Genomic DNA, 26,612 nt, shown 5'->3' on the forward strand with positions numbered 1-26,612 from the left:
TGCCGTGCATATGTTTGAAAGTTGCGGCTCGAGATTCTCCAGTTGTTTGCAGGCCGATATGCAAATCAGCTTTCGTGTGAAAACCAAGCAAACAAACACAAAAGCAGTCAAACGCCAAAGCTTAAACAAGCGTTAGTAACCGTCAAAGTGCATTTGGTAAACTGTCATATTGATTCATTATCAAGTCACTGTAAAAATAAATTAACAATAATAGAAAAAATAGAAACTAGAGCTGATTCAAATCAATGGATGTCCCTCAAAAATGAGGGAGAAACTATTCCTTCTTATTTAAATAATAATGTTGGCAGTGTTTCAAATAGATGAACGATAGTCGGTGATTATTATGCAAATTGGTCCGAAATCAAGCTAGCACTTCATTATTGTGTTGATTGAATTGAAAGGTAAAAAAATAAAAATAAATAAAAAGATCTGAACTTGTATAAGTTGCCTGTTACAAATGTTGCCACCTGTACCCGACCAGTAGACCCCCCTCCACTCCCCCCGTGTGGATCACTTCATCTTCATTAGCGACATTAGCGATTAGCATTAAAGGAAGTACTCATCCTACCTGTGAATGTGTGTGCACGTGCGTGTGCGTGTGGGAGCGGGATTTAGCATGACGAGGAGTATCAACAACCCTCTGGCGCCCTCCAGTGGCTCAACTGTCAATCACATAACGAGCACATCAAAACGACAATTTCAACTTAGTAGTACCGAACCCTGTACCCTGGCTCGGGTAGATTTTTTCCAATTTTAAACTATAACTATAAACAAGCCATATGACTTTCCAGTATATGACATTTGCTAAACCTGTAAAAACATGGAAAATAGTTCATGTTCTTTCTAGAAAATATATTTTTCTTTTTTTATGTAGAACCTTCTAAAAGAATACATTCTTTAAAATAAAAAAAAAGGCATTAAATTCACCTTTTCTTTGCTAGATGTGCCAGAAAATAAGATATAAAAAAAAATCCCGGATATATAACTTTTCTTGAAAAAAAAACAACTGTCAAAGATGTTGAAAAAGTTTTTCTTGAAAATATTTCCTCAAAAACATGAACGGCAAAAATATTTGTTACCCACAAAATATACACAACTGTCAAACCTTTACAATTTTTTAGGATGACATGTTTAAGACTTTTTTTTTTGGGGGGGGGCGTGATTTTTGTCATCAGATGCATGAGAGTACTTTATGTTTTATTGAGTACTTTATGTTTTATTGAGTCATGGCAACAACACTTGAAAATAAAAACAAAGATAACAGTTCAGTCCACAAAGTAAAAAGAAAAAAAAAAGTGCGGGTGCATGACAATTTGTATTTTCACAACAAAAATGCATCTTTGGTAAACAAAACACTGGCGGATTCAAACCATCAGCTTCAACTGAAGCTACATGCTAATATGCTAATGGAACACGTCAACTGTAACACATCAACATGAGGTCATGCTAAAAAATCTTATCTCGAAAAAGTCACATGTTAACATGCTAAGGTGGCATTTCAACAAAGCAGCATTTGCACATGAGAAACTCGTTCTTAACTCGAAGAAGCTACATGCTAACATGACAATATGTAGCATTTGAACATGTGGACATGCTAACAACACATGTGCCAGTAAACTCAAACCCCTTTAACAAAAAATTAAAATAATTAAATGATGCATTTAATTATTTAAAAAAAAGAAGGGGGGGGGCATGCTAATATGTTAGCATTCCCGCAAACTGAGCGTGACATCACAGTCACGTGACTCAGCATCAGGCACTGCTGAAGTTTTGAATAGTTTGTGGCTTTCTAGGATGAAAAAAAAAAGAAAGGGATAAAAGCGTCTCTTGCGCTTGTGAAATCAAACTTTGTAATGTTGTCCAGAGGGGGAGGGGGAGGGGGAGGGGGGGGGGGGGGGGCTGCTGGAGGAGTGACTAACATCCGCAGAAGCGATCAGGACGGCGCGACGGTGGCGGCGGCCATGTTGAGAGCGGGGAGTGCGTCCCGATGATCGAGTTTGAAGAGCAGCTGCTCTTTGTCCTGCGTCAACGTCTTGTTGAACAAACGCTGACGCTCCAACGACGCGCACGCCTCCTCGCGCTCACGACACGCGCGCCTGAAGCGCAACAACAACAAAAGCAACAGCACTCTTAGCACATGCACGCCGGCGACCCGTCTCAGTCCCAAAAGGTCTCGTCCCATCAGGACCGGCTGACAATGCGATATTGCAGCGGTGTCCGAAGTCGGTCATGGAAGGCCGGAGTCCTGCGGCATTTGGATGTTTCCCTTCTCCGACACACCTGAAGCTCATCAGCAAGCTCCGCATAAGCCTGATACTGATCCTGTTCATTGGAATCAGCCGTCTTGGAGCAGGGAAACATCCAAAAGGTGCAGGACCCGCTTTGGACCGCATTGTGATCATGTGAACAAGACCTTGCTCAAAAGGAAGATTCATATTCATAACAACAACAACAACAACAACAACAGAGGACCCACACGACTAGTCAAGTTAGCTTTGTCAAATTTTATTTTGGGGATTTGCAAGCGTTGCGTAATTTTTTTGTTGCTGTTTTTTGTCACTGTGACTCAATCGGTTAAAGTATTTGTACAAACAACTTTTGTACATGTCGAAAACTTTTTATTTATTTTATAGATTTTTTATTGTTCCAGAAAATGTATCTTATATCTTTGAAAGTTGCATCTTTTCTGTAAAAAAAAAAAGGAGGAAAAAAAAATTATCCTGAAGAAAATTTTATTTGTTAAGAAGAAAAAAAAAATTTCTAGAAAAGTTTTATATTTCCAGAAGCAGTGGTCAATATTTTTCAAGCCCACCTTATTTTCAAAAAAGTATTCTTAAAATGTTTTCTTTGTTGTTTTTTTTTACATTTTTCAAGAATAAAATCCTACAAAAGGTCAACAACATATTTTCCACATAAAAGTATTGTTTACAAAAGTGAAAAAAATGTTTGAGAAAGTCCTCTCTTTTCTACAAAAAGATTTTCTCCAGTCTTATTTTTGAAAAAAAAAGAAGAAGTATTTTTCAGAAAATGGCACGTTTTCAACACATTCATATTTTCCAGAAATTTCCAGAAAAAGTGGACATGATTTTATTTTCTAGGAAGTTTTGAGAACATGTTATATTGGGGGAAAAAATAATATATTTTCTTGAAAACAATTCCTGGAAGTCATATTTTCTACAAAAAAAAAAGCTTGTTTATGAAGAAGTGTTTTTGAAAGTCTTGTTTTTATTACATATATAGTTTTCCCTCCAAATTGGTATTTATTTATGTTTAAGAAAAAAGTTGTGTTTTTTTTTAAGTTGTATATTTTTGTACATTTGTATAGTTTTCCATCTCCAGAAAAAGTGGTCAAAAGTTGTCCATTCTCAAGAAAGTCGTAATTTCAAGAAACAAGTTTTCTTTTTGGGGGAGGGGCCTGAAAAAGGGGTCAATTTATGCATTTTTTCCAACTTCTTTTTGAAGGAAAGCGTACTCACTGCAGGATGTTTTGACTTTTGTCCAGACGAACTCGCAAGTCTTCGTTTTGCTGCAAGGTTTGCGCCAAGTGATCCTCGGCGCAGGATTTCTCCTCCGCCTGAAACGCAACGAGAGCGTCAAAAACGCCGACGGGGACGCCAACGGGTGTTTTTGACGCAACCACAAAATGAAAGGCGATTTGCTCGAATTGTGCGCGACGCGCTGCTTCACAAATGGGGTCGATGCCGCGGACTTCCGGGTTTTACACACGAGCGCCGTTTCCGGCCGCGTTCCAACACCCGCACCCCCCAACCGGAAGCGGAAACAAAGTTGATGGGTGAAAACCCAGAAGTCCCGCCTCCTCCGTGGCATATGCCTTATTGGCGTGTATTCTTTCTCTTTTTTTTGCAGAAGCGCAATTTCCTGCTTACGATCGCGACACAAAGCCGCGTGTGTCGCTTGCGTCGTGCGTGCGTGCGTGCGTGCGTGCGTGCGTGCGGCCTCACCAGCTGCTCCATGCGTTGCAACTTCCTGTTTTGCTCCCTGAGAATTTCGGTCTTCATCTCGATGACGAACAGCAAAGACTCCTGCTCCGACTCCCAGAATGCACCTGGACTGCCATGCGCCTGTCACGTGTCATGATCGGCGGTGAGGTGGAAGCGGGCGCTGGTTGCCATGGAGACGCAGGCGCGAACGCGCGCTTACCTGAATGTTCCTGAGCAGATCTTTCTTGAAGGTGGACTCTTGGACACGCCTCTTGAGGTGGTTGTAGCGTTCGAGCTCCGCCTTCAACTCGCTCACCTCCACCTTCACACACACAAGCAGGCTGCTGATGTCCGGCGCGCGACGGTGGGCGCGCGTGTCACATGGTTGCCACGGTTACCTTCCATAGGTTCTCGCTGATGTGAAATTTCTCCGTCAGTTGAACTTTGATCTCCTCGTGAGCTCGCTCAATCTCTGTCAAAGGAAACAGGACCATCACAAACACGCACGCACGCACGCACGCTCCGTGCAGGATCGGAGACTTGAGAGCAATTTGGCCGTAAAAGGATGCAAAAAATTGAAAATATCATCATAAATGAGGTTGCAAGACACATCAGCCACATAAATAGTCAGACAAAGTCAAAGGTGCAACGTGACGAGATCGATGATATTGATCCAGCAGCGATGTTTTCGTTTATCCTGATGTTTGGGAAATTGTAAATCTGTTACATTGAAAAGTCCAAAACAAAACACTTCGCACTTCGCACACGCACACGCAATAGAAAAGGCCATTGTGAGTACCGTGCACATGTTGTTGGTGTTGTTGTGCAGTTTGTTGTCGTCGTTGCTGATGAACGTCGTTGAGGTGAGCGCACGTCTCCGTCTTGACCTTCACAAACAGCAAAAAGGACGCACGCAAGACACGTTAGCCACGTTAGCATGTGACGAGCGCACTTGCTGTGCAGCACGGTTATTTTAATGTTTGCAATTTTCCGTTTTTAATTCAAAATTTTTTAAGCAAATTTAGTGAAAATGCGCAAAACGGACACGCGACTTCTGGGGGACTCCGCCGCTGTAGGTGGCGCTATACAGCATCAAGAGATGTGATCCAGCAGTCATTTCAAAGAAGAAGAAGACCAGGAAGCGACGGCGCCGTACGATGACGTCATGAGTTTGCTTTTGCAGTTCTTGATCAAACGAAGCGTTTTCCATCCAAAATAGCATTAATATTCGCTTCAATACATTTGTATTTCATTTCTCAATGATATTTTTTTTATATCCGTTTTTATTTTCACTATTAGTCATTTATTTCTTTTGAATTTTGCCAGTTTTGGTCCTGCATACGCGCGTGGCGAGCTCACCTTGTCGAGGATGGCGAGCACCAGCGTGCACACTTCCTCGTCGGCGTGCTCCTTGAGAAGCTCCGCCCTCTGCGCGCCGCCGTCGGCCGACAGCACTTCCTTCAGGATCCTCGGCTGGCGCTCCAAGCGTTCCAGGCGCTTCTCCAACGCCGCCTTGGCCACGCCGGCACCGCGTCGCTCGGAACGCGCGCGATTGGCTGAGGGCGGCAAGCACAAAGATGACATCACTTCCTCCAACAGCACGAGACGCAGACACGTACGCACGCAAGCACACACCGACCTCCATCTTGGCGGCTGTTGTCTGCGTGGCCTTTCTTGGTTTTCTTCTGCAACAAAAAAGCAACCGAGCGAGACGTCAGCAACGTTTCGAACAAAAGACGCTGGACGCCAGCAGATGTCGCCAGAGAGACGACGACGACGACGACGACGACGACGCCGACGCCGACGACGAAGACGACGACGAAGACGACGACGACGCCGCCGACGACGACGACGCCGACGACGACGACCCAAGACTCGTGCCGTCGCTAGCCAATGGTTTGAAATGGATTCTCAGCGATTACGCCCTGCTGCTTGTTTCCCGCCCAACTCGGCCTGCCGCAAACGCCGGCGACGTCACTCGCACACGGATTGGTGGCAACGCACGCGGAATGCTCATCACGACGTTTTGGAAGAAGTTGGGGACTTACAAAAGAAAATCCTTCTCACCTGGCGCCGACGCAGTTTTCCGCCAGCCTGCGCGATCGCTATCCGGCCTCATTCTATATGAAAGCGTTTGAAAGTGTTGGTTCCACTTTCAACGTGTGTTAAAAGACCTTTAAAAATGCTATAAAAACATGTTCTTCCAGTTTTTCAATATTGCGGATTTGACTTATTGCGGGTGTGATTTGGAACGATGGAGGGGCTCGCCGTCATTAACGAGGGGCCGCGCTCCGCCCACCGCTCTGCAAATGGCGTCGTTGCCGTGACGTCATACTCGGCACGTCTTCGAGCCGCTGCAGGAACGTCGCCAATGGACACGAAAGACGGAAGAGAATTCGGGCCGGTGAAGGGAGAGAGAAAAAAAGGGTTGGCAGGATTCGGACTTTAAAGTGAGAATTCTGCCCAAAAAAAGAAATTCTCTCTTCACTGGCCCGAATTCTCTTCATCCGGAGGAGACGCAGTGCCTTGGCCCAAAAGCACTTAAAAATGTGTAATAAAAAGAGAGAAATATTCCAGGTTTCAATTGCGAGTTAGCTGTTATGCTAGCATTTGGACCCGGTCACATTAGGCAGCCTGAGCACGTCTGCGCCGCTAAGCCAATTAAGCAAGTAAACCAATTAAAGAGAGAAAGTCGTCGGCGCTGACCACACGCCGATTTCTATTCTGAGCGACTCCAAAAGATTCTTGTACGCGCCTTTGGCGCTTACGTAAGAGGCTCTCGCGCCGCACAGAGGAAGAAACAGGAAACGCGAGCGACAGGAAGTCATCATCATGTGGTCCGCGGGGGAGACGTTAGCACGGTAGCGTTACACGTTTTAAAGGTGCGGTCCGATGGATTTCTGCTGCGGTTCGTAAACGCAACATTCAAAAGTGACACTCAAGGAAGTCGAGGGCAGCAGACGACCAGGAACGAGCGTGAAACCGGTCCACCAATCAGGAGTGGGGATTCACACAGCGATATTTGCATATTCCACTGATGGAGTAAAACGTCTCCGCCCAGAAATGACCCAGATGGGCCCAAACAAATCCGTCTGACTGTACCTTTAAGAAGGCTTTTGTTTCGGAGTCATTTCAAAGACTGCCCCGGTGTCTTGAATCGGACCCAACGCCGACCATATGGATTGTGTTAGGCCGGTGCGGATATTTGGCACACGCACACAAAATCCGATAACTGAATGGTCCCATTGATTTAAAAACCATCATGAATAAAATTGCTTCTTTTTGGCTGCCTTACAACAAAGATAGGAATTACAGGCACATTTGATGGACTGCCCTTTAACGCATGCGCATAACTGACGCCATTCAAAAGTTGTCAACATGATGTCGCCTTTCATTTGAATGCAACTGATTGGGCGCGTGACGATGACGTCACTTTTTAAACGGTCATGCGAAAACGTTTGCTTGGTCTTGTTTGATTCAATAAATAAAAACAACTCGACTGTTGATCTCAACTAGACTCCATTTTGTTGTAGTTTATCAACACCCACTTCATCCCAAATACGCGTAAAACGGGGTTTAAAAAAAAAGAAGAAGCGTGACTTCGGGGTTACGAGGTGATGACGTCATGATGTCCGTTCCCGAGTTATGTGTAGAAAGTCGAAGACTGTTTGAACACGAGGCAGATTGAAAACACGTGCGCTCATAAAAGTTGCACTTTGTCCGCGTTTGTGCTCTTCACTTGCCGTTGTCGTCGGTTCGCGTACGTTGCCGTGAAAACGTTCGACTTTTGCCTTTGGTGCAAGTCTCGGCGGCTGCTTGCGGAGCACGTTGCCCGGAGGGTGGCCTCGGACTCGGACTCGGACTCGGACCTCGGTCTCACCTTGCTGTGGCCGCAGCCCATGCCTGCTGAAGCCGCCTACGACCTCGACGGCGTCTTTGGAGAGCTTCGCTCTTCCGTCGTCCGTCGTCCGTCCGTCACCGCCGTGTGACCGCGAAAAAGTTTCGACGAGCCCGAGCAAAGTTCTTGAACGCACCGCCGCCCGGCCTGACGCGATGATGAGTTCACGGACGCCGCGGGCGCAGAGCTTCGGCAAAAATACTGCCAAAGAAAACGACCAGTACAAGTTGTACTGTACAACATTGCAAAGATTCCATACAACGAAGACAAAATGTGCTTGCTTGTGTTCCGTTTGGGATTTTACTGCACTTTGTTGCTGATGTATTGCAGGGTACAGACTTCGAGAATTTCTAGAAGGCCAACGTGGATGGGTTCGAGTTGAACTTTGAACTCTTGAACATGTCAAATCTGCAGACTGACTCCACCCACTTTAAACTCGTCATTGAATTTGAAATCCGATCACTGCGTGATGAGAAGATGGGAAAATAAAAGCTTTACGATAGCCATGAACGCATCAGCGGCGGAGGCCGGCACATGCGCAGAAGCGACGAACCTTTTGTCTTGCGCTTCAAATTGACCATAATAACCGCAAACCAACCAACCGAACAACATGTCTTCAACTGTCTGGAAGTTTTCAAAGCAACACTTTTGAATACAAGTGAAGCCATTAGACACATATGCGGGTTGAAATGCACATTTTTACAATATCAAATACTTCAACAAAGAAAAATCTATTTAGCAGTTGTTTTTATGTTGCCTTGGTTTTTCAATTTGTAAAATGCTTGCCGAATTTCGGCCACGGAAGAATTTGTATTTGTTGGAAAAGTACGACCGCTTGCGTGTTTTTAAGCGCATGCAGCTTGTTGCAGCAAACGCTTGCGCCTTCGCTTGTGCCTTCGCTTGTGCCTTCGCTTGTGCCTTCGCTTGTGCCTTCGCTTGCGCCTTCGCTTGCGCCTTCGCTTGTGCCTTCGCTCTGCCCCAAGGAGACTCGCTGCTTTTTATCGGAAATGAGTTTTCTGCTTCATTGGGTACATTATTTACACGTTTGCATTTGTATCGGAACCGGAAAACAACAAAGGAACTGGAAGTCCACAGGCTCACTTTATAAAAGGAACAAAAAAAAAATCATACACATCCACGGCGTCGAAAACCACTGATCTGGTCAAAATCATTAACGGCTAAAACCAAAAAGTGCTGCATATGCACAACAAAACAAGGAAGCGCCACCCTGTGGCGCGGTGCCACACTGCAGATTGTTCCACGTCGTGTGCATCACATTGTAGAATTCGTTTGTATTTGACTTTATTTTGGCCTCGACTTGGCAGTGCCTCATGCTGGAGCAACAAAGAGGGAATTTGTTTAAAAAACAAAAACGAACTGGATGAAGTGTCAAGAGCGCCTCCAGTGGCTGCAGGCCATTATGACAAAGCCTTGGAAGAAGCAAGACCCCCCCCCCCCCCCACACACACACACACACAATTGAACGTCACGTTCGAGGATGGCAGAGAAAGCAAGCAAGAAAAGAAGAACACAGAAACTTTGTCACGCTTCACAGAACAACTGCTGCTGCTCGAAATAGACTCACGTGACAAATTCCACACGGGAGTTAATTGGCATGTGCGGCAGAGACAAAATTGACCACGACCAAAAGTGCGCACGTGCTGAACGCAAATAGATTAAAAAATAATAAGAATAAAGTGACGTCATCATTGTTGGCCTTCTTAACGTTTGATTTTCTCCTTTTATTGGAGTCCAGCGTCAGCAGAGGTCACAAATGCATCAAAATTCTCCATACGAAAGAGAAAACTTTGTTTTTTCATGCGCACATTTTTTGGGGCGTCGGATGAGATGATGCTGACGTCATGGAATGCTTTCGTGCCTTCCTCCGTCCGCGCTTAAAGAGAATATTGTCAGGAAACGCCCTCGATTGAAGGGGGCGAGCTTTTTACGACCGGGCGAAAAGGCGCAGCGTTCACAGACGCGCTGGATTTTTTGGGTTCACTTTTCAACCAAACAATCAAACGTCATTTGAAGGACAACTTTTCAACGTCTTGAAAATGACGTCTTTTTCACCTTTCACTTTTCCACCAAATTCAGACGTCTTTTGGACGGACACCAGTGACGTCATTTCAACCCATTTTTGCTGGGGGTAGTTTCGCTTTTCAAAGTTGAGTTGAGTCTTTTTTACAGTGTAGGAGTAATATTTTGCCCACCTGTGCTCTTCTAGTTCTGGCAGCAGAATGTAAGAGCACTACAGGTGAGGCGACCATGTATAGCAGAGGTGGGCAAACTCGGTCCTCGAGGCAGGTTTTGGAGGTTTCCCTTTTCCAACACAAGCTGATTCCAATCAACGGGATCGTTATCAGGGTTATGCAGAGCTTGCTGGTGAGCTGATCATTAATCAGCTGTGTTGGAGAAGGGAAACATCCAAAACCTCCAGGACTCTGGCCCTCGAGGACCGAGTGTGCCCACCACCGATGTATAGTCAATCAATTGTTAAAAAAAAAAAAAAAAGTATAGTAAGGCATTTTTTTTATTTGACCATATATAATCAGGCATTTATTTAACAAAATAACCTTGTATAGTAAGTCATTTATATAAATAAATAAAAACGATGTATATTAAGGCTTTTAATACAAAATAAAAAACTGTGTATGGTAAGGCTTTTATTTATTTTAAAAAAAATATATATGTATCCTCAAACTGAGCATAGGTAAGGTGTTAAAACAAATTTAATTTTAAAAAACACAACAACCATGTATAATATGGTTTAAACAAAGACCATACGATTAGTAACTAAATGGTGATTGTTTATTGAAGATACAGATGTGCAATTTTAAAATGACGCACTAAGTATACTATGAATGGCCGCTAAGGCACCCCCCTTCTTGCTTGGGGCCCTGGGGGAACGTGCTACGCCACTGGGTGACCCCTGCAGTGCAGAAGCGATGGAAATGATGCTGCATTAGAGGAAAGTGGGAAATCTGACTTTAACCCACCATACCAGGAGGTGTGCACGGGACCCTCTTTTAAACTCTGTGATCCCGAGTTGCGAATTCGGAAAAAAAGAAAGACCACGACGTCAACTGACCGGCTTCAGGCTGACGTCACTCGACAATGGCGACCCAAGCAATTTATCGGAATCCACCATTTTGTTGTTTACACATTGACGTTGCAACTGCGACAATCCGAGTGGGGTCTATGCGATTTCCTAGCTTCCTCGAATGCAGCATCATTCACTCCAGTGTCGACTCCCGCCGCGCCGACAGGAGGCGCTCTCTCGCTCTCGCACTTCGAGCTGATGCCCGGATATGTGACGTCAGTTTTCAAATAAAGCCCGGCTAACGCAAGTGGGAAAGATAAGTTTGAGTTTTTAAGGCGTCTTGCTGCTGACTTTGCAACAAGGTGTTGCTGATGGTCCAAATGTTTCAAGTCGTCAAATGTTTCCGCTGCGACTGTTTCCAGGTGCAACAAGTAAGAAGAACGCAAACGCGTCGTACACACGTGAAGCTAACGGCTAACGCGGCTAAGCCGAGCGACAGATGATGTTGTAAGTTTCCGCATGAAACATTCGAACATTCTGCCTTTCCCCAACGTGTGACAGGTGAAGAAGGTGAAAACGTGGACGTGTAAACTCTGCGGAGAGAAGCAATCTTTGCTCAAGGTAGGCGCTGACGTCAGTGGGTGGACGCCGCGTTCAAACCTGTTGAATTTTGGGAATATGATCACGTGACTCAGGAGTTCGGCGGCGGCAGCGCGGTGGACTGCAGGCGTCACGTTCAGAAACTGAACGCCGCCAGAGGCGCCATGTTGGAAGAACGAGACGCCGGGTCGCTATGGTAACCGACAAACAGGCTTTTTTTTTTCATGCTCAACTTTGACGTCATCCACGTGATTGGTAGGAAGCAGCAAGAAGACGAAACAGGAAGTGAAGACCAGCAAGATGAACAAGTGAGACGACGACCGGCACGCACAAGCCAGCAACCTCATCAACTGGTGTGTGCGTGTATGTATATGTGTGAATGTGTGAATGTGTGCGTGCGAGTAGGTGGTCCACCCGCAGGTGAGCCGTTGGAGCAAATATGTGGCCGCAGCACCTAAAGAGGATGAAGCTGAGGACATGCGGCGTTTCCGAGGCAACAGCACAAGTGACAGGTGATGTGCTTGTTAGGCCACACCCACTTGAAACACATCAATCTGTTAACGTGTGTGTGCGCGCGCGTCAGGAAGAGGAAGTGTGAAGACGGATCTCAGGTGAGGTCGGCTACACGTGTGCTAAGCTAGGCTAACAGGCTTGATGCTAAGCTACTTTTTGTTTTTGTTGGATCAGTCAGACGTTGACGCCGTGAACATGAAAACGCGAGCGCCATCATTGTTGGGCGACACGACTGCCGACCCCCCCAGACTCAAGAGCAGCATGATGCTGTCCCGCCCCCCGCTTACCACTTCCTCCATGTTTGACAGCGGAGAAGACTTTGATGTGAACTTCTGATGAAAATTCAACTTCCTAACCTTCACTCGTTTATTTTGGTGCAACGTTTGCAACACTGAAAATAATCTCGTTGAAATTAAACAAAACATGAAAGCTGATCAAAGTGTTTTTATTGAGTATCAATTATTTTTAACTGTTGAAACGTTTCAAGCTTAGAGCTTTGTCTGTGACGCTAGCGCGCGTGCGCTAGGAAGCTAATTGGTGGCATCAGTGCGGGTGGTCGCGGGGCTTTTTGGCGTACTGGATGGCGTCTAGGGCGGCGCCGATGTCGAAATCTTTGGCCTGCAGCAGGCGGGTCAGCCAGCCGCCCTCGTCGGTGAAGCCCATGGCCAGCATGTGACTCAGAGACTCCACCAGGCGGGGGTCCGCCTCTGGGGGATACGCGACTCGCGTTAGCGCCATGCTCATGTGGAAGGCGGCGGCGGTGAGGACACGGGCGACTTTTTACCTGGAGGAAGGTGAGGGTAGAGCGCTGCCACCTTCAAGCCTGAAGGAGCCTTTTGGACCTCAGCAGGAGCGTCCTGGTTCTGATCCCCCTTCAGCTTTTGGTCCCCGTCCTGGTCTGGTTTCTCATCCTGCTGCAGCGACTGCAGTTCTCCACTAGAGGGGTCCACCTCCTTGCACGTGACGTGAGTCCATTCTTCGTCTAAGTCTTTGGCGGCGGCTGAAGCCTGACGTCCACAAAAGACGATATTGCGCAATGATGTCATGTGACATTTGGACTGAACAATTCAGAGCAGTTTAGTAGAACGCAAGTTGAAAAAACAAAACTGCTACATTTCCATCGGTTGCTAAGCTTTTTGTTTGACTTTTTGTCCAGATAAGTTAAGTCCAAATGTTTGTATAGGATTGTTTATTTGACAAAGGACCAAAAAGGTCTTGACCTATGGACACTGTTAAAGTTGCTTTGTGGAGTTTGTCACTCTCAACTGCCACTTGTGGCCGAAAGCGGAACTGCAGCCTCCGTCAAGCTCACGCACGTGCGTGTACGTTTTTTACGTTTCAAAATCAAAATTCAAATCCTGCCCAAAGTGAAATAATTGAAATCAGTACAAATTGATCTCGTAGGTCCACTACAAAAAGGCCCATGACAACCTGATGGTCACGCGACCCGTTATTGAGTCTGACCTTTTCGGGTTGAGCGTCTCCCTCGGCTCCGCCCACTGCCATGTCCCCTTGTTCCTGATTGGTCACTTTGGTCTTCTGGCCCTGGTGTTCCACGTCGATATCCACGTCGATGCCTGCGCGCGACAACAACGCATCACTTCCCGTCCGGTCGGTCGTTTGGCACCCATGTCACTCACCTAACGGGCTCAGCATGGCCGCCACGCCCTCGCCCACGTTCTTCAGGAAGCTGAGGCCTGCTTCGGGGTCAAAGGACAACGATGAGCTTGCGACGGGATGATGAAAGTAACAATAAGCACACTGACCAGTGGGGGCGCTACCTCGGGCACACTTCTGGTTCTTGCTGCAGTGGCGCATCTTCATTAGCTTTCCCCGCGGAAACAGCGCCTGAAAAAAGGCAACATCAGCACGCGTGCTTGCATGGGCCATGTAGTGCGCGGTGGTCACCTGCAGGGGGTGCCAGATGGGCAGCAGAGCGTGCTCCGTGTGCTTCCCTTGCACCTGGCAGGCGGAGCAAAGGTCGTAGTCGGGACACACGCTGCACTTGAAGCGGACGCCCACCACCGGACCCTCGCAGCCGTCACACGTCACGTTGGCGTGCACGGCGGCCAGGTGGTGCGGGGGAGGGGCCGCCGCAAACGCGTTCGGGGGAAAAGCGTGAACCGGAAAGTCACGACGGTGCTCCTTCTTCTCTGAAAAGCAAACGCAGTGGCACAAATCTGGTCAAACACGTTCTTCGGTGTTTTATTCTTAAAAATATGGATGGAAAATATAGAGAGTCAGTGCACGTCAGGCAGTCTGGATGGAAAATTTCATTTGAAATCAAGATACTTGTTTTTATTTTAAAAGTAAATATCAGGACATTGTTAGAAAAATATCTATCTAAATATCGTAAATAAAATAAAACACATATTGAGATGCTTTATTTTAAAACGAAATAAATACAACACATATTTTAAGTGTACCTATTTGAATTTGGACTTAATATATAATAATAATAAAATATGATTTACATTGAAACACTTTCAAGATAAAATCAAGCTAAAAATTAAGATAACCCACAAAATAATACTTTTGTTGACGTTTGATGGTTTTAGTTGAACGCAGTTTTTGGATGATGATGATGCAGTTTTACCTTTGACGAAAACCCGGAAGACGTCATCCTTAATGCAGGCCACGCCCATGTTGAGCTCATGATCCGAGGAGAAGGCCACCAGGTCTCCTTCGCAATCTGGAAAGCAAAACAAAAAGGTAAAAGCTGCAAAGTCGAACTTGGTCGAAGCACGAAGAAGATCACGCGTGTGCGTGTGCGCGCGACCTTTGTAGTACATGTTGAAGGCGGCCTCCTTGAGTACGGGGAACATCTGGCAAGTTTTGTAGCACAGATGTTCGAAGCTTCCGATCGCGTCCTGCTCCACCAGGAACCTGCGAATCTCCCGAACAGACTCCTCTTTTCCCAGCAGGTAAGCTTTCACCGTCACCGACATCTTTTGGCCGCTTGTGCTTCTTCTTCTTCTTCCGGTTCTGGTCCGCTTGTGCTTCTACTTCAGATCGTCGTCGTTGTTGAATCGACTTGGGCACTTTGTGACGCAGCTTTTAAACGCTGTCGCTTGACTTGAGTCTTGGCCACTTCCGGGATGGGCGTAACCATGGAGAGTCAATATTTACGTGTTGCCCGATTGGTTCAGCGCTTAAGCCCCGCCCACACGGACCAATGACAGGCCGCGATGACGAAGCCTTTTCCAATCGGGAGATTCCCCGCGCGTCATGTGACCCGACCGCCCAAACATGACTCGTGGCCCAGAAATTTGCTTTGTCATTTGGACATCAACAACAAAATATTGTTCAACATTTAAACTGTTTTTCATAAAATTCTTCAATTGAAATACCAACACGTTTTTTTTTTACATTTATTTTTTTTATATCTTCATACGTCTGTCATACAATCGCCTCATTGAGGTTTTTTTTTTTTAGGTCTGCAAATAACAATTATTGACATGATTTTTAAATTGACAGTGCAGAAGATGCACAAACTGATTGATTTGGTTTTTGGTTTGGTTCATAAAACCGGCAAAAATGTGGATCACTGCTTTCCCAAGTAAAATGTTGATGTTTTCATTTAGATTTAACACAAAGATAATCGATCTGCCACAGAAATCGGGAACAATCAACATTGGGAGGCTGACATTTGAAACTATTTTAAATTAAGATGGTAAAATGATCAATTATTTGATAATCAATTGTTTCAACTTTAGCATCTTATTGTCAATATCAATATATCACATATTGAACACATTCAATGTGCTTTGCTTCAAATTCGGCTTTGGAAAAGAAAAAAAAGAAAAAAAGAAACAGCAGACGCAGCCAAGTTATGAAATTTAACACTCCCAGAAAAAAATCTAAATGGAACAAGGAAATCTTTCAAATGTTTTAGTGAAGATGAAGAGTTAGATAGGACACAAATTTGCCGCCATTTGATATTCAAGACAAGTATTTTATAAACGTATGAAATCGGAACTTTATTAACCTTTGTGGAAACATTTTGTCACATGAACAGTGACGCGACAGGAGAATTTTGTTTGGCGCGGCAGATAAAAGTGCAAGCCTTTAACGTGTGAAACTCGAGGCTTTCCAGAACATTCCCGTCCGTCACCGCGCCAAGCGTTTCCGGTCCGTCCGGTTGGGCGAGCGGCGCGCAACTCATTTGAATACGAGCCAACACAAACGAGACGAGCAAAAATGACCCACACAAAAAAGAACGAACAAACGAAAAGGTGCGAACGTGCCGTTCATATGTAGAGCGGGTGGTATTGGCGAGGCGTGAGGCGTTTGCGGCAGGTGGGGCACGAGTGCGAGCGCTGCAGGGCGTCTCGCAGGCACTGGCTGCAGAAGACGTGACCGCACTTGGTGGAAACCACCAGACGGCCGCTCTCCACCATCTTCAATAACCACAACAACATCATCATCATCATCATCATCATCATCATCATCACCAAGTGAACGTTAGGAACGCCGATCGGCCGGCCGGCGCGGGTCTCACCTCCGGGTATGTGTCCAGGCACACGGGGCAGCTGATGGTTCCCGGGGTCAACCTGAACACACGCACGCACACACACACCTGTGTCGTCTATCAACTGGATTCAAGTGCATCTTTTTGTGGCGACGGATGCTGCGAAATGAGCTGAATGATGCAAATTCATCTACATTACAGGGGTGGGCAAACTCGGCCCTGGAAGTCCTGCAGGTTTCGGATGTTCCCCTTCTCCAACACAGCTGATTCATATGATCAGCAAGCTCTGCATAAGCCTGATATCAATCCTGTTGAATGCAATCAGCCGTGTTGGAAGAGGGAAACCTCCAAAACACCGGCCCTTGAGGACTGAGTTTGCCCACCCCTGATTTAAAAGCTGAAGATGCCTTGTGTTCATCACGTCTGTGATGCGTCTATGAGCGTGACGCAACGTGTCTTTTCCAGGAACCGGAATGTTCTATCCAAAAAAGGGCCTGAACTGGATTTCCATCTTCTTTTGTTTTTGTTTTGACTCCGAAGTGCGTCTTACTCGTATTCCTGATGTGGGACATGCGATGCGATGTGACGTGTGCTGACGATGCGCGACACGACCGGCAGCCAATGTGCTTTCTCACCTGGTGGAACTCTGCGTCTGAAGCGAGGTCAAGACGTTGGCGCTGGGCACGGACGACGACACGTCGTCGTCGTCGCTGCTGACGACGTAACTTTCCCTCAAGTTGCTCCTCCTGCCGCGAGCACCTGATTGCAGGACACGGGCGGCGTCACAGCAGCGTATCAACGTGTGCGTCAAGTGCAACGTGTTGTACCTTCATCCACCAGCTGGGGGAGCGTGACGGCCACGTGACCGCAGCAACAACAAGAAGAAGAAGAGGAGGAGGAGTTAGTTTGAAAGCTTCACTTTCGTGCCACGTTTTGTCAGCTCGTAAATTTCAAGATGTCATTCGCCGCCACCCCTCGTTTCTCAAACAGTCGCACCTGGTGACCGCAGGTGAGGGTCACAATTTAGATGGACCGCTCAATCCATCCATCCAGACCGACCGACCGACCGACCGACGCGTGTGCAGATTTCATCCACAAGCACACGTTGCAAGATTAAGATGTGGACGACCGCTCGGCTCGCCAACTATCAAGCGTTCGGATTTGCCGTGTGTGTAAAAGCGAGTGGGCCAATCGGATGACTGTTGCCATGCGACGGGCAGATTCTTGACCTCCAAGATCTGAAACGTACGCTTTGCAAGCGTTCCTCCCAATCAGGCCCACCAGCAGAACGCGCTCGTCTCCAGAGGGAAGGCGCTGATTCGAAAAAGAGGACGAGCGTGTGCGGTGAAACAAAAAATGTCCTCATAACATTAAATGTCAAAAGATTTAACATACAACAGGCGCTCTTTGAATTTGGCAGGCAAATAATGCGGATAAAAGTCTTTTTAATTAAATGATTAATTGTGATTTATCTGATTAAAAAATGTCATCGTTTGACAGCTGAACAGATTTTTGAAATGAGACCAGTTGAGCTTTCGACAATTCATGCAAATGAAGCCCACGCATATGAATTAATTTGTCATCCTTTCACCTGCCGGAACGATTGGACGGGTTTGGTCCAAATTCAGATCTTGCGTGGGCTCGCCGAAATGAGCCTCACAGCTGCCGGCGGCCGCTTCTCCCCGCGGGCCGGTCCAGATGGCGCAAAGTCGGAAACCCTCGCCAAACCACACATAGCACAACTCGCGAGCGCCTTTCCTTTTCCTTTGCGTGTGCGTGCGTGCGTGCTTTACCAACACGGAGTCGTTGTTGGTGAGGTCGACAACATGCATGGCGGCTTCTACCGCCTCCGACGTCAGGTCCACCACCTCTTCAACACCTGAACAGCAACAAGTCGTTGATGACCAGCAACGGGGCGTTTGAGGATTCTTGTTGCGACTCACCCTCGTCCTCCATGTTGTCCATCACGTCGATGGCGTCCGCGACGGCGAGCGCCCGGCGCCCTCGGGGGCTGTTCCTCCTGCCGGCCGCTCTGCTGCCGTTAGCCCTTCGGTTAGCGTGGGCCGCTCTGCTGGCGGTAGCGTGGCCGCGGGGCTTGGGGCTGCCGGACACCAGCAGGCTCCCGACGTTCCTTCTCTTCCTCTGCGCCGACAAACACACAAACGTGGCGCTCTCCAAAATAACAAAAGGAGACATTTGATGCATTTGACGGGGAAAATGAAAGGACTTTAAATAAAGGATGCGCAGCTGTCCTCAAAAGACCCGAAGATCTTGTAAACGTAAGCGTATTTCTTGCCATGGTCAAGTTGGCTCATTTTAGAGGCGGAGCCATCTCACCCCAATGGCGAATGTGGATGAAAAGTGACCGGCCGCGTCTGTCAGGACGTGATATGGTAAATACATATTTTGCAACTTTCAAATGAATTAAAAATAATAATAATAAAAAATTCAAATGGATGCTTTGCTTTCTTCCTTCTTTGACTTTTGATTCAACAGGATGGTTTAAGTGGTTGAAGATGGTACATTTTGTGTTATTAATGACTGATATTTATTTCTATTTAGGGCTTCATTTGATACACAATTTTAAAAATCAGATCATTGAAAATTTGCGAAATTGTAAAATGGAGTTTTGTCTTCTGGATTATTAAAAGCAGTTTTTTATGTTCGGTTCCATCCAAATGTTTTTGTGAGTTTGCACAAGTGTCAGAATGCTGGATGTCTGCTTTACATGTTTTGACATGATTTATGTTTTCAATAGCTACCAACTACGTCATTGTGGCATTTAAGCACAAACTATGAATGTTAACTTTATGTTAAAACTGATTTAGAATACATTCCTGTTGTCTGAACATATTGCACAGGAATTATTTTTGAAGAAATTAAACCTCTAAATAAATGTTTGTTGGGTTTATTAGAATAAAATCGATTCAAATGGTAATCGTCCTGAATGACTGAAAAAAAAAAGATTTTATTTTTTGGCCATATCGCTCAGCCCTATTTCATTTACCTGCTTAAATTTCTTTTTGTTATTTTATTTTACCGGTCTTAATTGCATGGCTGCTTTTTGACTCCACGTACAGCACTTTGTACACAGTAATGGTTGTTTGAAAGTGCTTTATAAATAAAGTTGAGACGACAAATTCTAGTTGGGCAAAATCGGGACAAAAGTTTGCCCAATTGACATCATGTGTCTATCTAGCAAAACAAGGTTACCACATATGTACAAAAGCTTCGGTGTTTTGTTGCATTAGGCTTGATATTTTGTGGGAAGCAGCTTGTCAAGTGCGATCGTCGGCCACGAGAATCATTTGAGCTTTCTGCCAAGCACGCGCAAAATGACATCGCGCTTGTGTTTGGCAAATTCCGCTCAAGCTTTCACAAGTCATCAGCTCATCGACTTGTTGTTTGGCGTCACATTTAAAAGCTAAATCAAACTGCACGGGACCGCGCTACAGCATATTTGAAATGACTGGACTTCTTTTGTGTCTTTCCCACGTGAACACCAACTTGGACGACAGCTTCAGGGAGAGTCGCCAAGACTCAACCAAGTTTACATCGCCAATTGTAGCCAGACGGCCATTGTCATTCGAACGCCTCCTTTCCCGGACAAGTGATTGTCTTTTTTTGTAAACGAAAAGCTCACACAATAGACACGACAAACATGGAATAGCACGGACACGCCAACTTGATGACGTCAACTGACACTTCCCTAAACGTTCGCATTAGCATTAGCACTCTGGGCTGTGTTCAAACCTTTGGCTTGTGTGCCGACTTACGGTGTTGTTCATTGCAAGGGGACGAAAACAGCAGTAGCGGGACACGCTGGGGACACACAAGACACACAATTATTAGTTTGCATTCCTGTACCCCAAAAATGAACAACCTCAAACCGCGCGTGCCATTTAGTTGCTCGGGAAGGACTTCAAAGCGTTCAAGATTTTGCACCTCAACGACAAAAGAGCAAAGGTAACGCGGCTAGCAGTCGGCGGTCCGCAGTTCGCGTCACTCACCGCCCGCCAAGGTGCGTTGCGTTCCTCTCCTCGCTAGCACTTAGCTTCGTTAGCTTCCTCACTTCCGCTTGTCGCGGGCGAACAAATTCAGTTTGAACGTCGAAAGCGGACATCAGTCGTGGACGTAATTGAGACGGCCACGTTAAAAGTGCAGTACGAGCAAATGAGTCAAGTTCGCAAGCGCTCCCGCCCGCTTGCTGACGCTAATGCTAACGCTAGCGACACTCTTTAAGCTTGCCGAGCGCGACAGCGCCGCCCTGTCGAACTGGAGGGAGGCAAGAAAAAAAGAAAGCGTTCTGTGCATGTTGTTTCTTGTTTCGTTGCAAAGAGTAATAAAGATATCTAAAGGCCATATAATACAGCTTCTATAAGAAACGTTTTACATTCACAAAAGTCAATTACAAAGAGTTGTTGTAGTATTGATGTATTAAATGTAATTTGGCAATTTTCAGATGGGAAATCCAGGTCCAGAAAGTCAAACCCACATAACCTGCATGCGCAGCCCATCCACTTAGGGTTCAAACCCATGTCACCACCGCGCTGCCATGCTTGGGGGGTTGCTGAAAGTAGATGAATAGTGCAGTTATGGAGGTAAATATGGTGCAAAACTAACTTGTAAAAAAAAAAAAAAAAAAAGACCTGTAAAAAAACAAATTTGTATGTGTAAAAAAACTTTGGGAAAGTGACGAAATTATGCTTTCAAAATGTCTTCCAATTTTGAGTTTGAAATGTTAAAGGAGTACAATTTATCCATATTGAGCCACTTGTGACTCCTAGTGGCGACTTCTTTGACTACAAGTTGTCATTTCGACAGGTACAAATCACAACTTTTACAGATACTAATTTAGACTTTTTTTTTACGAGTTAGTTTTGCGCCATATTTACCTCCATAGTAATCAGCCGATAGGCAACCGAGGACATTACATTTCCTGTCAGTTTTGCAATATGTTTAATAAAGTTTATTAGCCAAAATTGTAGCCAAGCAGGGGCTTTGGAGGGGCAGGTGTTCATAGTAAAAAAAGAAAAAGAAAAAAGGGGGCACATGATAACCTGCATGCGCAGCCCATCCACTTGGGGTTCAAACCCGTCACCACGCGCTGCCATGCTTGGGGGGTTGCTGAAAGTAGATGAATAGTGCGGTACGTGTGCATGAAAAGAACCATTGTAATATTCTTAATGGGGTACCGCGCAATGCTATTTTTAGACCGCAAGGTCACGTGACTTCAGCAGCTTGAACCGTAAGGTCAAAAATGAAGACGGCTCATTAACGAGCTATTATGCGAGTCGTGCTTGTGTTGTTCTCGTTGATCGCCGGAAAAAACGTAAGGCGAGTCAACGCAGCGGTTCTGCGACTTGCAGAATCGACTTCCGGAAACTCCGACCGTCCACATGTGAAGGACGGATGGATTCTTTATTCGTTTCCCCAAGCCGAAAGGTTAGGGTTTAAAAATGAAATACGATGTCGTTTTGGTCCTCCAAAGTGTGCAAAGATCTGAAAGAAATGCAGTTCAAATAGCTGACGTGCAAGCTGTTGCAATGGACACATCGAAATGGATTCAACCAATGCGTCACTGACGCCGGAAGCCAGCGAAGGTCGATTTCATGTGACGATTGGACTTTTTTCAGCATTGTACACATTTTATACATGTGCACGAACAATCACACGTTTGTATGTTGGCTTTGAAGTGTGTCTTCTGCCCAGATTTAGTCATAACTGTTGTCATTTCCTCAGTAGAACTTTGTTCTGCGGATATATCCTTGCGTGATATCGCTATCGCCGCCAGGCGTAGTCATTCGTGACTATAACGTCCTCTGTTCCTCAAATGATGATTGTTCTGCGGCTGGCTAGTGTCCTTGAATGTTATCGTGCACGTCCGGTTAACTTTGTTGAACTGTTTACTGGAAACCGTGTGGTACCGCCCTTCGAGATACTGTAACTTCGCACTTGTGAGAAGCTACAGCCATCGTCTGTAACTCACTTGTGCCTGGAATATTCTGTAGAAATAAAAGCTTGGAAGGAACTGTTCATCGTCTCCAGCCTGTCTTCAGATAACCAACATTCTCACGACCCGAAAGAAGACGAACACACGGAGGAAAAAGCTTATCCTCTAACAGCTTCAACAAAAGCCACATTTAACGACATTATTATTGGGCTAATTAGCATACGGCTAACATTTGAAAACGCCAATGAGTCCATTTCCATCCCCTCAATCATCTTTTATTACAAAAACACTTGAAGAATTGTCGGCAGGCAGCGAGCGCAAGCTGTCGGAACGTAAATCAAAGCTAATTGGACGCGGCGGTCGTGTTAGCATCACGTCGACGCGGAGCTGTGAGGAACATTTGGAATCCACAACTATTTGAATAATCAACAAATCACTTGATGGAGCCCAAATTGTCCAAATGCTCTCAATTTCAACCACACGTGAGATTCGTCGAGTCCTTCAGGAAAGTCTTTGTGCTTTTGACTTATGCTACGTAATTGCTGTCGCGGCGACGACAACATTAGCTAGCGTTCCTTCCACGCGATTGCAAAATGTCATCAAACTTTTTCAGGCGGTGCGCTTCTTCTTGTGTAATCATTTGAATGTTGACTCGGACTGCCGGCTTGATAAACATTTGAGAAATCCCATGTTTGCACAAATGACCTTTTTTGTGTGTAATCATCAATAAAAAAATATTCACTGATGCGAAGCCACAAATCATTGTACATTTCATTTAAATGATGAGTTATAACCCTCGAAATGAAGTTGTTGTTTTTTTGTCAACCAATGTTTGCTTTTATTGTTGATCATCAGAACAAAACAAAAAACGATTATTTTGGACCGCGACCCACAGAAAGTCACTCGAGGGTTTATTCGATATCCTCAAGGTACTCGTTTGCCTTTTGTCCTCACTACTAGTAAGATGGCTCAGCGCACTAGTAGAAGCGCTCTCTTACTAGTAGTATTTCTATGGCCTACTAGTACGCAATGAAAGCAATGAGCAGCACTAGTAACACCACTAGGCATGTGTCATGCCTTGTGGATCGCTTACTAGTAGCATCCCGAGTAACGTGCAGTTGCGGTACTAGTATGCGACCTACAAGTGAGGACAAAGTTAAGCGGGATTAACGTACACGTGAAGGAACGTTTTGTCACAAATGTTCGTTAGCCTCAAGAAAGCTGCAGAGCTGGCGGGTCACAAGGCGGCGGCGGCGGCGCTCGGTCGTCGGCGGGAAACTTCCGGTGAGGTCCTGCAGAGTTTGCTTTCAGACCCGACCTTCATGGATGCCGGCGGCCGGCGGCCCCGCTGACAAAGGACGGCCCCACGCACCTAAACGCACGCACACGTGTTGGTCTGGAAGCGGCGAGAAGAAAGCGGCGGCGAGGCGGCGGCTGACCTTCTAAAGCGAGGAGAAGCCGGCGGCGTCCGCCTGGTGGATGTTGAGGTGCTGCTGGAGGATGTGGAAGATCTCCTGGATGTTGGCGACGTAACCCGACTCCAACTTGGACCAGATGGGAACATCTGAGGCAGTCGCCAACGACAACAAGGATCAACAACCCTTTTGCAAGGCGTGCCATCGTATGGAGGACCAAAACCGACAACATTCTCAATAAATACATAAAATGAAAATAAAAACAGATATAAAAATAGATATCATTTGAAAATTGAAGCCCCAAAATTAATAGAAACTATCATTAATTTTTCATTTTGGCAATTTTGGTCCATACTGCCAGGTGGAAATGTTATTCAAATGAGGAGGCGGTCCTAAGCGTGCCTTGGGTTGAACTCCGCCATTGCAAATGACCTTTCATGGGTCAAGCGAGACTTACTTCTTCGCCAAGCCGCTCATTCGACCAATGAAAGGTAGTTTGCAACGGCAAAGTCCAACCCAAGACACGCTTAGGACCGCCCCTCATTTGAATAACATCGTCCTGGCAGTATGGACTAAAACTCCCTAAATTCAAAATAAATAAATGACTCCGTTAAAATAAAAACAGATAAAAAAATAATAATTCAAAAAAAAAAAAAAAATACAAATGTATATATTTGTTAATATACCTTTTTTTATATCTGTTTTTATTTTAACTGACATTTTTTTGTTATTTGGTCATTTATTTATTTTGAATGTTGGCAGTTTTGGTCCTCCGTACTCTCGTCTTCAATACAAGCGCTGACATACAAGATCCCCGCAACAGCCGTGCGGCGAGGATGACGACGAGCCGCATCGACTGACGTTCCCGCCCGAGGAAGATGCACAAACTCGCCGTGCGCACGTTCGACAGCAGCTGGTGAACGCTCAAGTCTTGACTTGATCGCACGTTCTGGCGGCAGAAGAATTTCGGCGACAGGGACGCAAACGCTTCCCAGGCAAGGAAGCCCCGCCCACTCCCTCAAACAACCGACGCTGTGGTGAGTGCTGTGCAGCCGACCAAGGAGCACGCTGGATTGGCTGCTTTGAGCTCAGGTCAGCTGTTAATTGGCTAACTGCTCGGATCGACGATTATGCAACCTCAGCTCGCATCTTCTTCTCCATTCACACGTTCAGAGATGGCAGACAAGCAGGCTAAAATCGTGATTGGAACAATTTCTCTCGTTTTCGCCATCCAACGACACGGGGGGCCTTCCTTGACGTGTGGCGGGCGGCACAAGGACATGTCTGACGTGAGGACACCGACCAATCAGAAGCGACGTTTCAGACCTACCGTTGAGCGTGATCTCAAAGGCTCCGGTGGACAGGAAGTGCGTCTCCATCATGTTGCACAGGAAGAAGGCCATCAGGCACGAGAAGATCTGACGAGAGAAAGCGACGGCGTGAAGTCCGTCCGTCGGCGCGGCCGTCACGTCAAGCGCTCACCTTGTTGTCTTGGGTCCACGTCCAAATTCTGGGCGTGTCCACGCTGAACATCGCAAACACATTGTGACCGCTGATGATCAACAAGATGGACGCCAGCTTCAGGTACGACACCACGCTGCCCAACAACCTGACGAGAACCACGGACGCACGTCACACAACTCGCACGCACGCGCGCGCGCGCACACCTGCTGTGGACGTACTTGCTGACGGGGGTGGGGGGGTAGTTTTGGCCCTCAATGCGCATGTCGGGGTACAGCTGCCCGATGGCTCTGGAGTACTCCTGGAACACTTTGTTGTAGCCTCAGGAGATGCTGCCAACAAAAAGACAACAACCGTGACAACATTTTCAAAGAGCGGATCGCCGCTGTTGTCACACATCTTTATTTCACGGCATCTTTATTTCAACATGAGTTGAGTCCAATTCCATATCACAGCAAATGCTGCCACAAAATGTCACTTGATCTTGTTACTGATCTCGTTTTTAGGGAAGTCCCTTCGCAACTTTGCCCAACGGACGAACACGCGCGCGCGTCATTAACTTTCTGATGCACACCTTAAACCAAATGATTATTTTCAAGTAACATATTTGACTACGCGGTCTTCAGTTGACGACGGAGCTCCACTCCTATAAGTTAGAGCCATGTTGGAACTCGTTATCGTCGATGAGCAAGCTCCAAGAATATACTGATAGTCACGTGATCTCCAGTGAGTTGCAACTTTTGCAAGCGGATCAACCTGACTTGCGTGCGTACTTGTACGTCAACCACGCAGCCAATAGCTTCCACGAGTTGTCATCACATGACAAGCAGTGATTCCAACTGTCAGCGTGTGGTTCAACAGAAGTCATTATTTGTTGTAAGACGTTTCGAAACATTGTTTCACGAAAGAATATTACAGCCTGTCAAAGACGTTGTTGGCGTGCGTGCGTGCGTGCTAATTGTTAGCTGCCGCCGCTAACCGCAACTGGCTCACCAGTACTGGAACTTGAGCACGGGGGTGCCGCCGTACATGGCCGCCCTGCCGGACTCCATCTCCGGCCTGGCGCTCGCCGACTGCTGCGGGCTCGACCTGCCCACGTAGACGTCACGGAGCGTCAGAACCGCGAAGAGCAGAAGAGCGGCCAGCAGCCCGGCCTGGCTGTACTCCGCCATCTTGGCTGCTTGCTAATGTGCTCAGCTTTTTCCGCTCCGGCTCTGGTTCCTTCACAATAAAGTCGCAGCACGCGCACAAAGCTAGCCAGATCCTGAAGAAATCAATGTTTGGGATTCGGGATCGGGATGACAACTAAGTGGCTCG

At 46.3% G+C, this 26,612-nt stretch overlaps 5 protein-coding genes across 10 annotated transcripts; 1 reads left to right on the plus strand and 4 right to left on the minus strand.

Moving 5' to 3' along the window:
- Positions 1-1,004: 1,004 nt before the first annotated feature.
- Positions 1,005-7,996, minus strand: ccdc69 (coiled-coil domain containing 69). Its single transcript, XM_086087335.1, has 9 exons — positions 7,822-7,996; positions 5,581-5,626; positions 5,301-5,497; positions 4,741-4,828; positions 4,340-4,413; positions 4,162-4,263; positions 3,963-4,082; positions 3,477-3,574; positions 1,005-2,096 (listed from the first exon to the last, which is right to left on the minus strand). The coding sequence occupies exons 1-9, from the start codon at positions 7,840-7,842 to the stop codon at positions 1,934-1,936; spliced, it is 909 nt and encodes a 302-aa protein (XP_085943461.1). The 5' UTR covers positions 7,843-7,996; the 3' UTR covers positions 1,005-1,933.
- Positions 7,997-11,088: 3,092 nt separating this feature from the next.
- mrnip (MRN complex interacting protein) lies at positions 11,089-12,434 on the plus strand. Its single transcript, XM_086086668.1, has 7 exons — positions 11,089-11,313; positions 11,444-11,503; positions 11,578-11,678; positions 11,742-11,790; positions 11,888-11,994; positions 12,066-12,093; positions 12,170-12,434. The coding sequence occupies exons 1-7, from the start codon at positions 11,254-11,256 to the stop codon at positions 12,329-12,331; spliced, it is 567 nt and encodes a 188-aa protein (XP_085942794.1). The 5' UTR covers positions 11,089-11,253; the 3' UTR covers positions 12,332-12,434.
- Positions 12,425-15,182, minus strand: sqstm1 (sequestosome 1). Of its 5 annotated transcripts, none has more exons than XM_086086665.1 (8): positions 14,775-15,169; positions 14,592-14,687; positions 13,904-14,148; positions 13,777-13,843; positions 13,636-13,692; positions 13,460-13,572; positions 12,780-13,002; positions 12,425-12,702 (listed from the first exon to the last, which is right to left on the minus strand). In XM_086086665.1, the coding sequence occupies exons 1-8, from the start codon at positions 14,941-14,943 to the stop codon at positions 12,539-12,541; spliced, it is 1,134 nt and encodes a 377-aa protein (XP_085942791.1). In that variant the 5' UTR covers positions 14,944-15,169; the 3' UTR covers positions 12,425-12,538. The 5 variants fall into 5 exon arrangements, with proteins under 5 accessions (XP_085942791.1, XP_085942790.1, XP_085942789.1 ...); XM_086086664.1 differs by having other exon boundaries at positions 13,636-13,695; XM_086086663.1 differs by having other exon boundaries at positions 13,762-13,843; positions 14,775-15,164.
- Positions 15,183-16,095: 913 nt separating this feature from the next.
- rnf4 (ring finger protein 4) lies at positions 16,096-20,725 on the minus strand. 2 transcript variants are annotated; one of them, XM_086086666.1, is made up of 8 exons: positions 20,477-20,725; positions 20,243-20,288; positions 18,410-18,608; positions 18,260-18,345; positions 17,294-17,306; positions 17,102-17,225; positions 16,497-16,548; positions 16,096-16,395 (listed from the first exon to the last, which is right to left on the minus strand). In XM_086086666.1, the coding sequence occupies exons 1-8, from the start codon at positions 20,587-20,589 to the stop codon at positions 16,246-16,248; spliced, it is 783 nt and encodes a 260-aa protein (XP_085942792.1). In that variant the 5' UTR covers positions 20,590-20,725; the 3' UTR covers positions 16,096-16,245. The 2 variants fall into 2 exon arrangements, with proteins under 2 accessions (XP_085942792.1, XP_085942793.1); XM_086086667.1 differs by lacking the exon at positions 20,477-20,725 and adding an exon at positions 20,412-20,433.
- A 2,496-nt stretch (positions 20,726-23,221) lies between these two features.
- Positions 23,222-26,509, minus strand: selenot2 (selenoprotein T, 2). Its single transcript, XM_086085973.1, has 6 exons — positions 26,289-26,509; positions 25,517-25,627; positions 25,317-25,443; positions 25,165-25,252; positions 23,859-23,983; positions 23,222-23,791 (listed from the first exon to the last, which is right to left on the minus strand). Exons 1-5 carry the CDS (start codon positions 26,465-26,467, stop codon positions 23,862-23,864), a joined length of 627 nt encoding a protein of 208 aa, XP_085942099.1. The 5' UTR covers positions 26,468-26,509; the 3' UTR covers positions 23,222-23,791; positions 23,859-23,861.
- Positions 26,510-26,612: the final 103 nt, after the last annotated feature.

This window comes from Leptonotus elevatus, chromosome 10 (assembly GCF_054856555.1).
Source record: "Leptonotus elevatus isolate MCC_2025b chromosome 10, RoL_Lele_1.0, whole genome shotgun sequence".
NCBI lineage: Eukaryota > Metazoa > Chordata > Actinopteri > Syngnathiformes > Syngnathidae > Leptonotus > Leptonotus elevatus.

What these genes read in the sequence shown, in the direction of transcription:
- mrnip (XM_086086668.1), top strand. Translation starts at nt 11,254, where the DNA reads ATGGTCCAAATGTTTCAAGTCGTCAAATGTTTCCGCTGCGACTGTTTC. An exon ending in ACTGTTTCCAGGTGCAACAA is followed by an intron (nt 11,314 to 11,443) that starts GTAAGAAGAACG and finishes AACGTGTGACAG; the next exon opens with GTGAAGAAGGTGAAAACGTG. An exon ending in CGAGACGCCGGGTCGCTATG is followed by an intron (nt 11,679 to 11,741) that starts GTAACCGACAAA and finishes CGTGATTGGTAG; the next exon opens with GAAGCAGCAAGAAGACGAAA.
- sqstm1 (XM_086086661.1), bottom strand. Translation starts at nt 14,943, where the DNA reads ATGTCGGTGACGGTGAAAGCTTACCTGCTGGGAAAAGAGGAGTCTGTT. An exon ending in GAGACGCTCAACCCGAAAAG is followed by an intron (nt 13,003 to 13,459) that starts GTCAGACTCAAT and finishes TGTGGACGTCAG; the next exon opens with GCTTCAGCCGCCGCCAAAGA. An exon ending in CTACCCTCACCTTCCTCCAG is followed by an intron (nt 12,703 to 12,779) that starts GTAAAAAGTCGC and finishes CGTATCCCCCAG; the next exon opens with AGGCGGACCCCCGCCTGGTG.
- ccdc69 (XM_086087335.1), bottom strand. Translation starts at nt 7,842, where the DNA reads ATGGGCTGCGGCCACAGCAAG. An exon ending in TGCAACGCATGGAGCAGCTG is followed by an intron (nt 3,575 to 3,962) that starts GTGAGGCCGCAC and finishes GTTGCGTTTCAG; the next exon opens with GCGGAGGAGAAATCCTGCGC. An exon ending in AAAAGTCAAAACATCCTGCA is followed by an intron (nt 2,097 to 3,476) that starts GTGAGTACGCTT and finishes GTTGCGCTTCAG; the next exon opens with GCGCGCGTGTCGTGAGCGCG.
- rnf4 (XM_086086666.1), bottom strand. Translation starts at nt 20,589, where the DNA reads ATGTCCGCTTTCGACGTTCAAACTGAATTTGTTCGCCCGCGACAAGCG. An exon ending in CCCTTGCAATGAACAACACC is followed by an intron (nt 18,609 to 20,242) that starts GTAAGTCGGCAC and finishes TTGTCGGCGCAG; the next exon opens with AGGAAGAGAAGGAACGTCGG. An exon ending in CAGACGCAGAGTTCCACCAG is followed by an intron (nt 16,549 to 17,101) that starts GTGAGAAAGCAC and finishes GCGTGTGTTCAG; the next exon opens with GTTGACCCCGGGAACCATCA.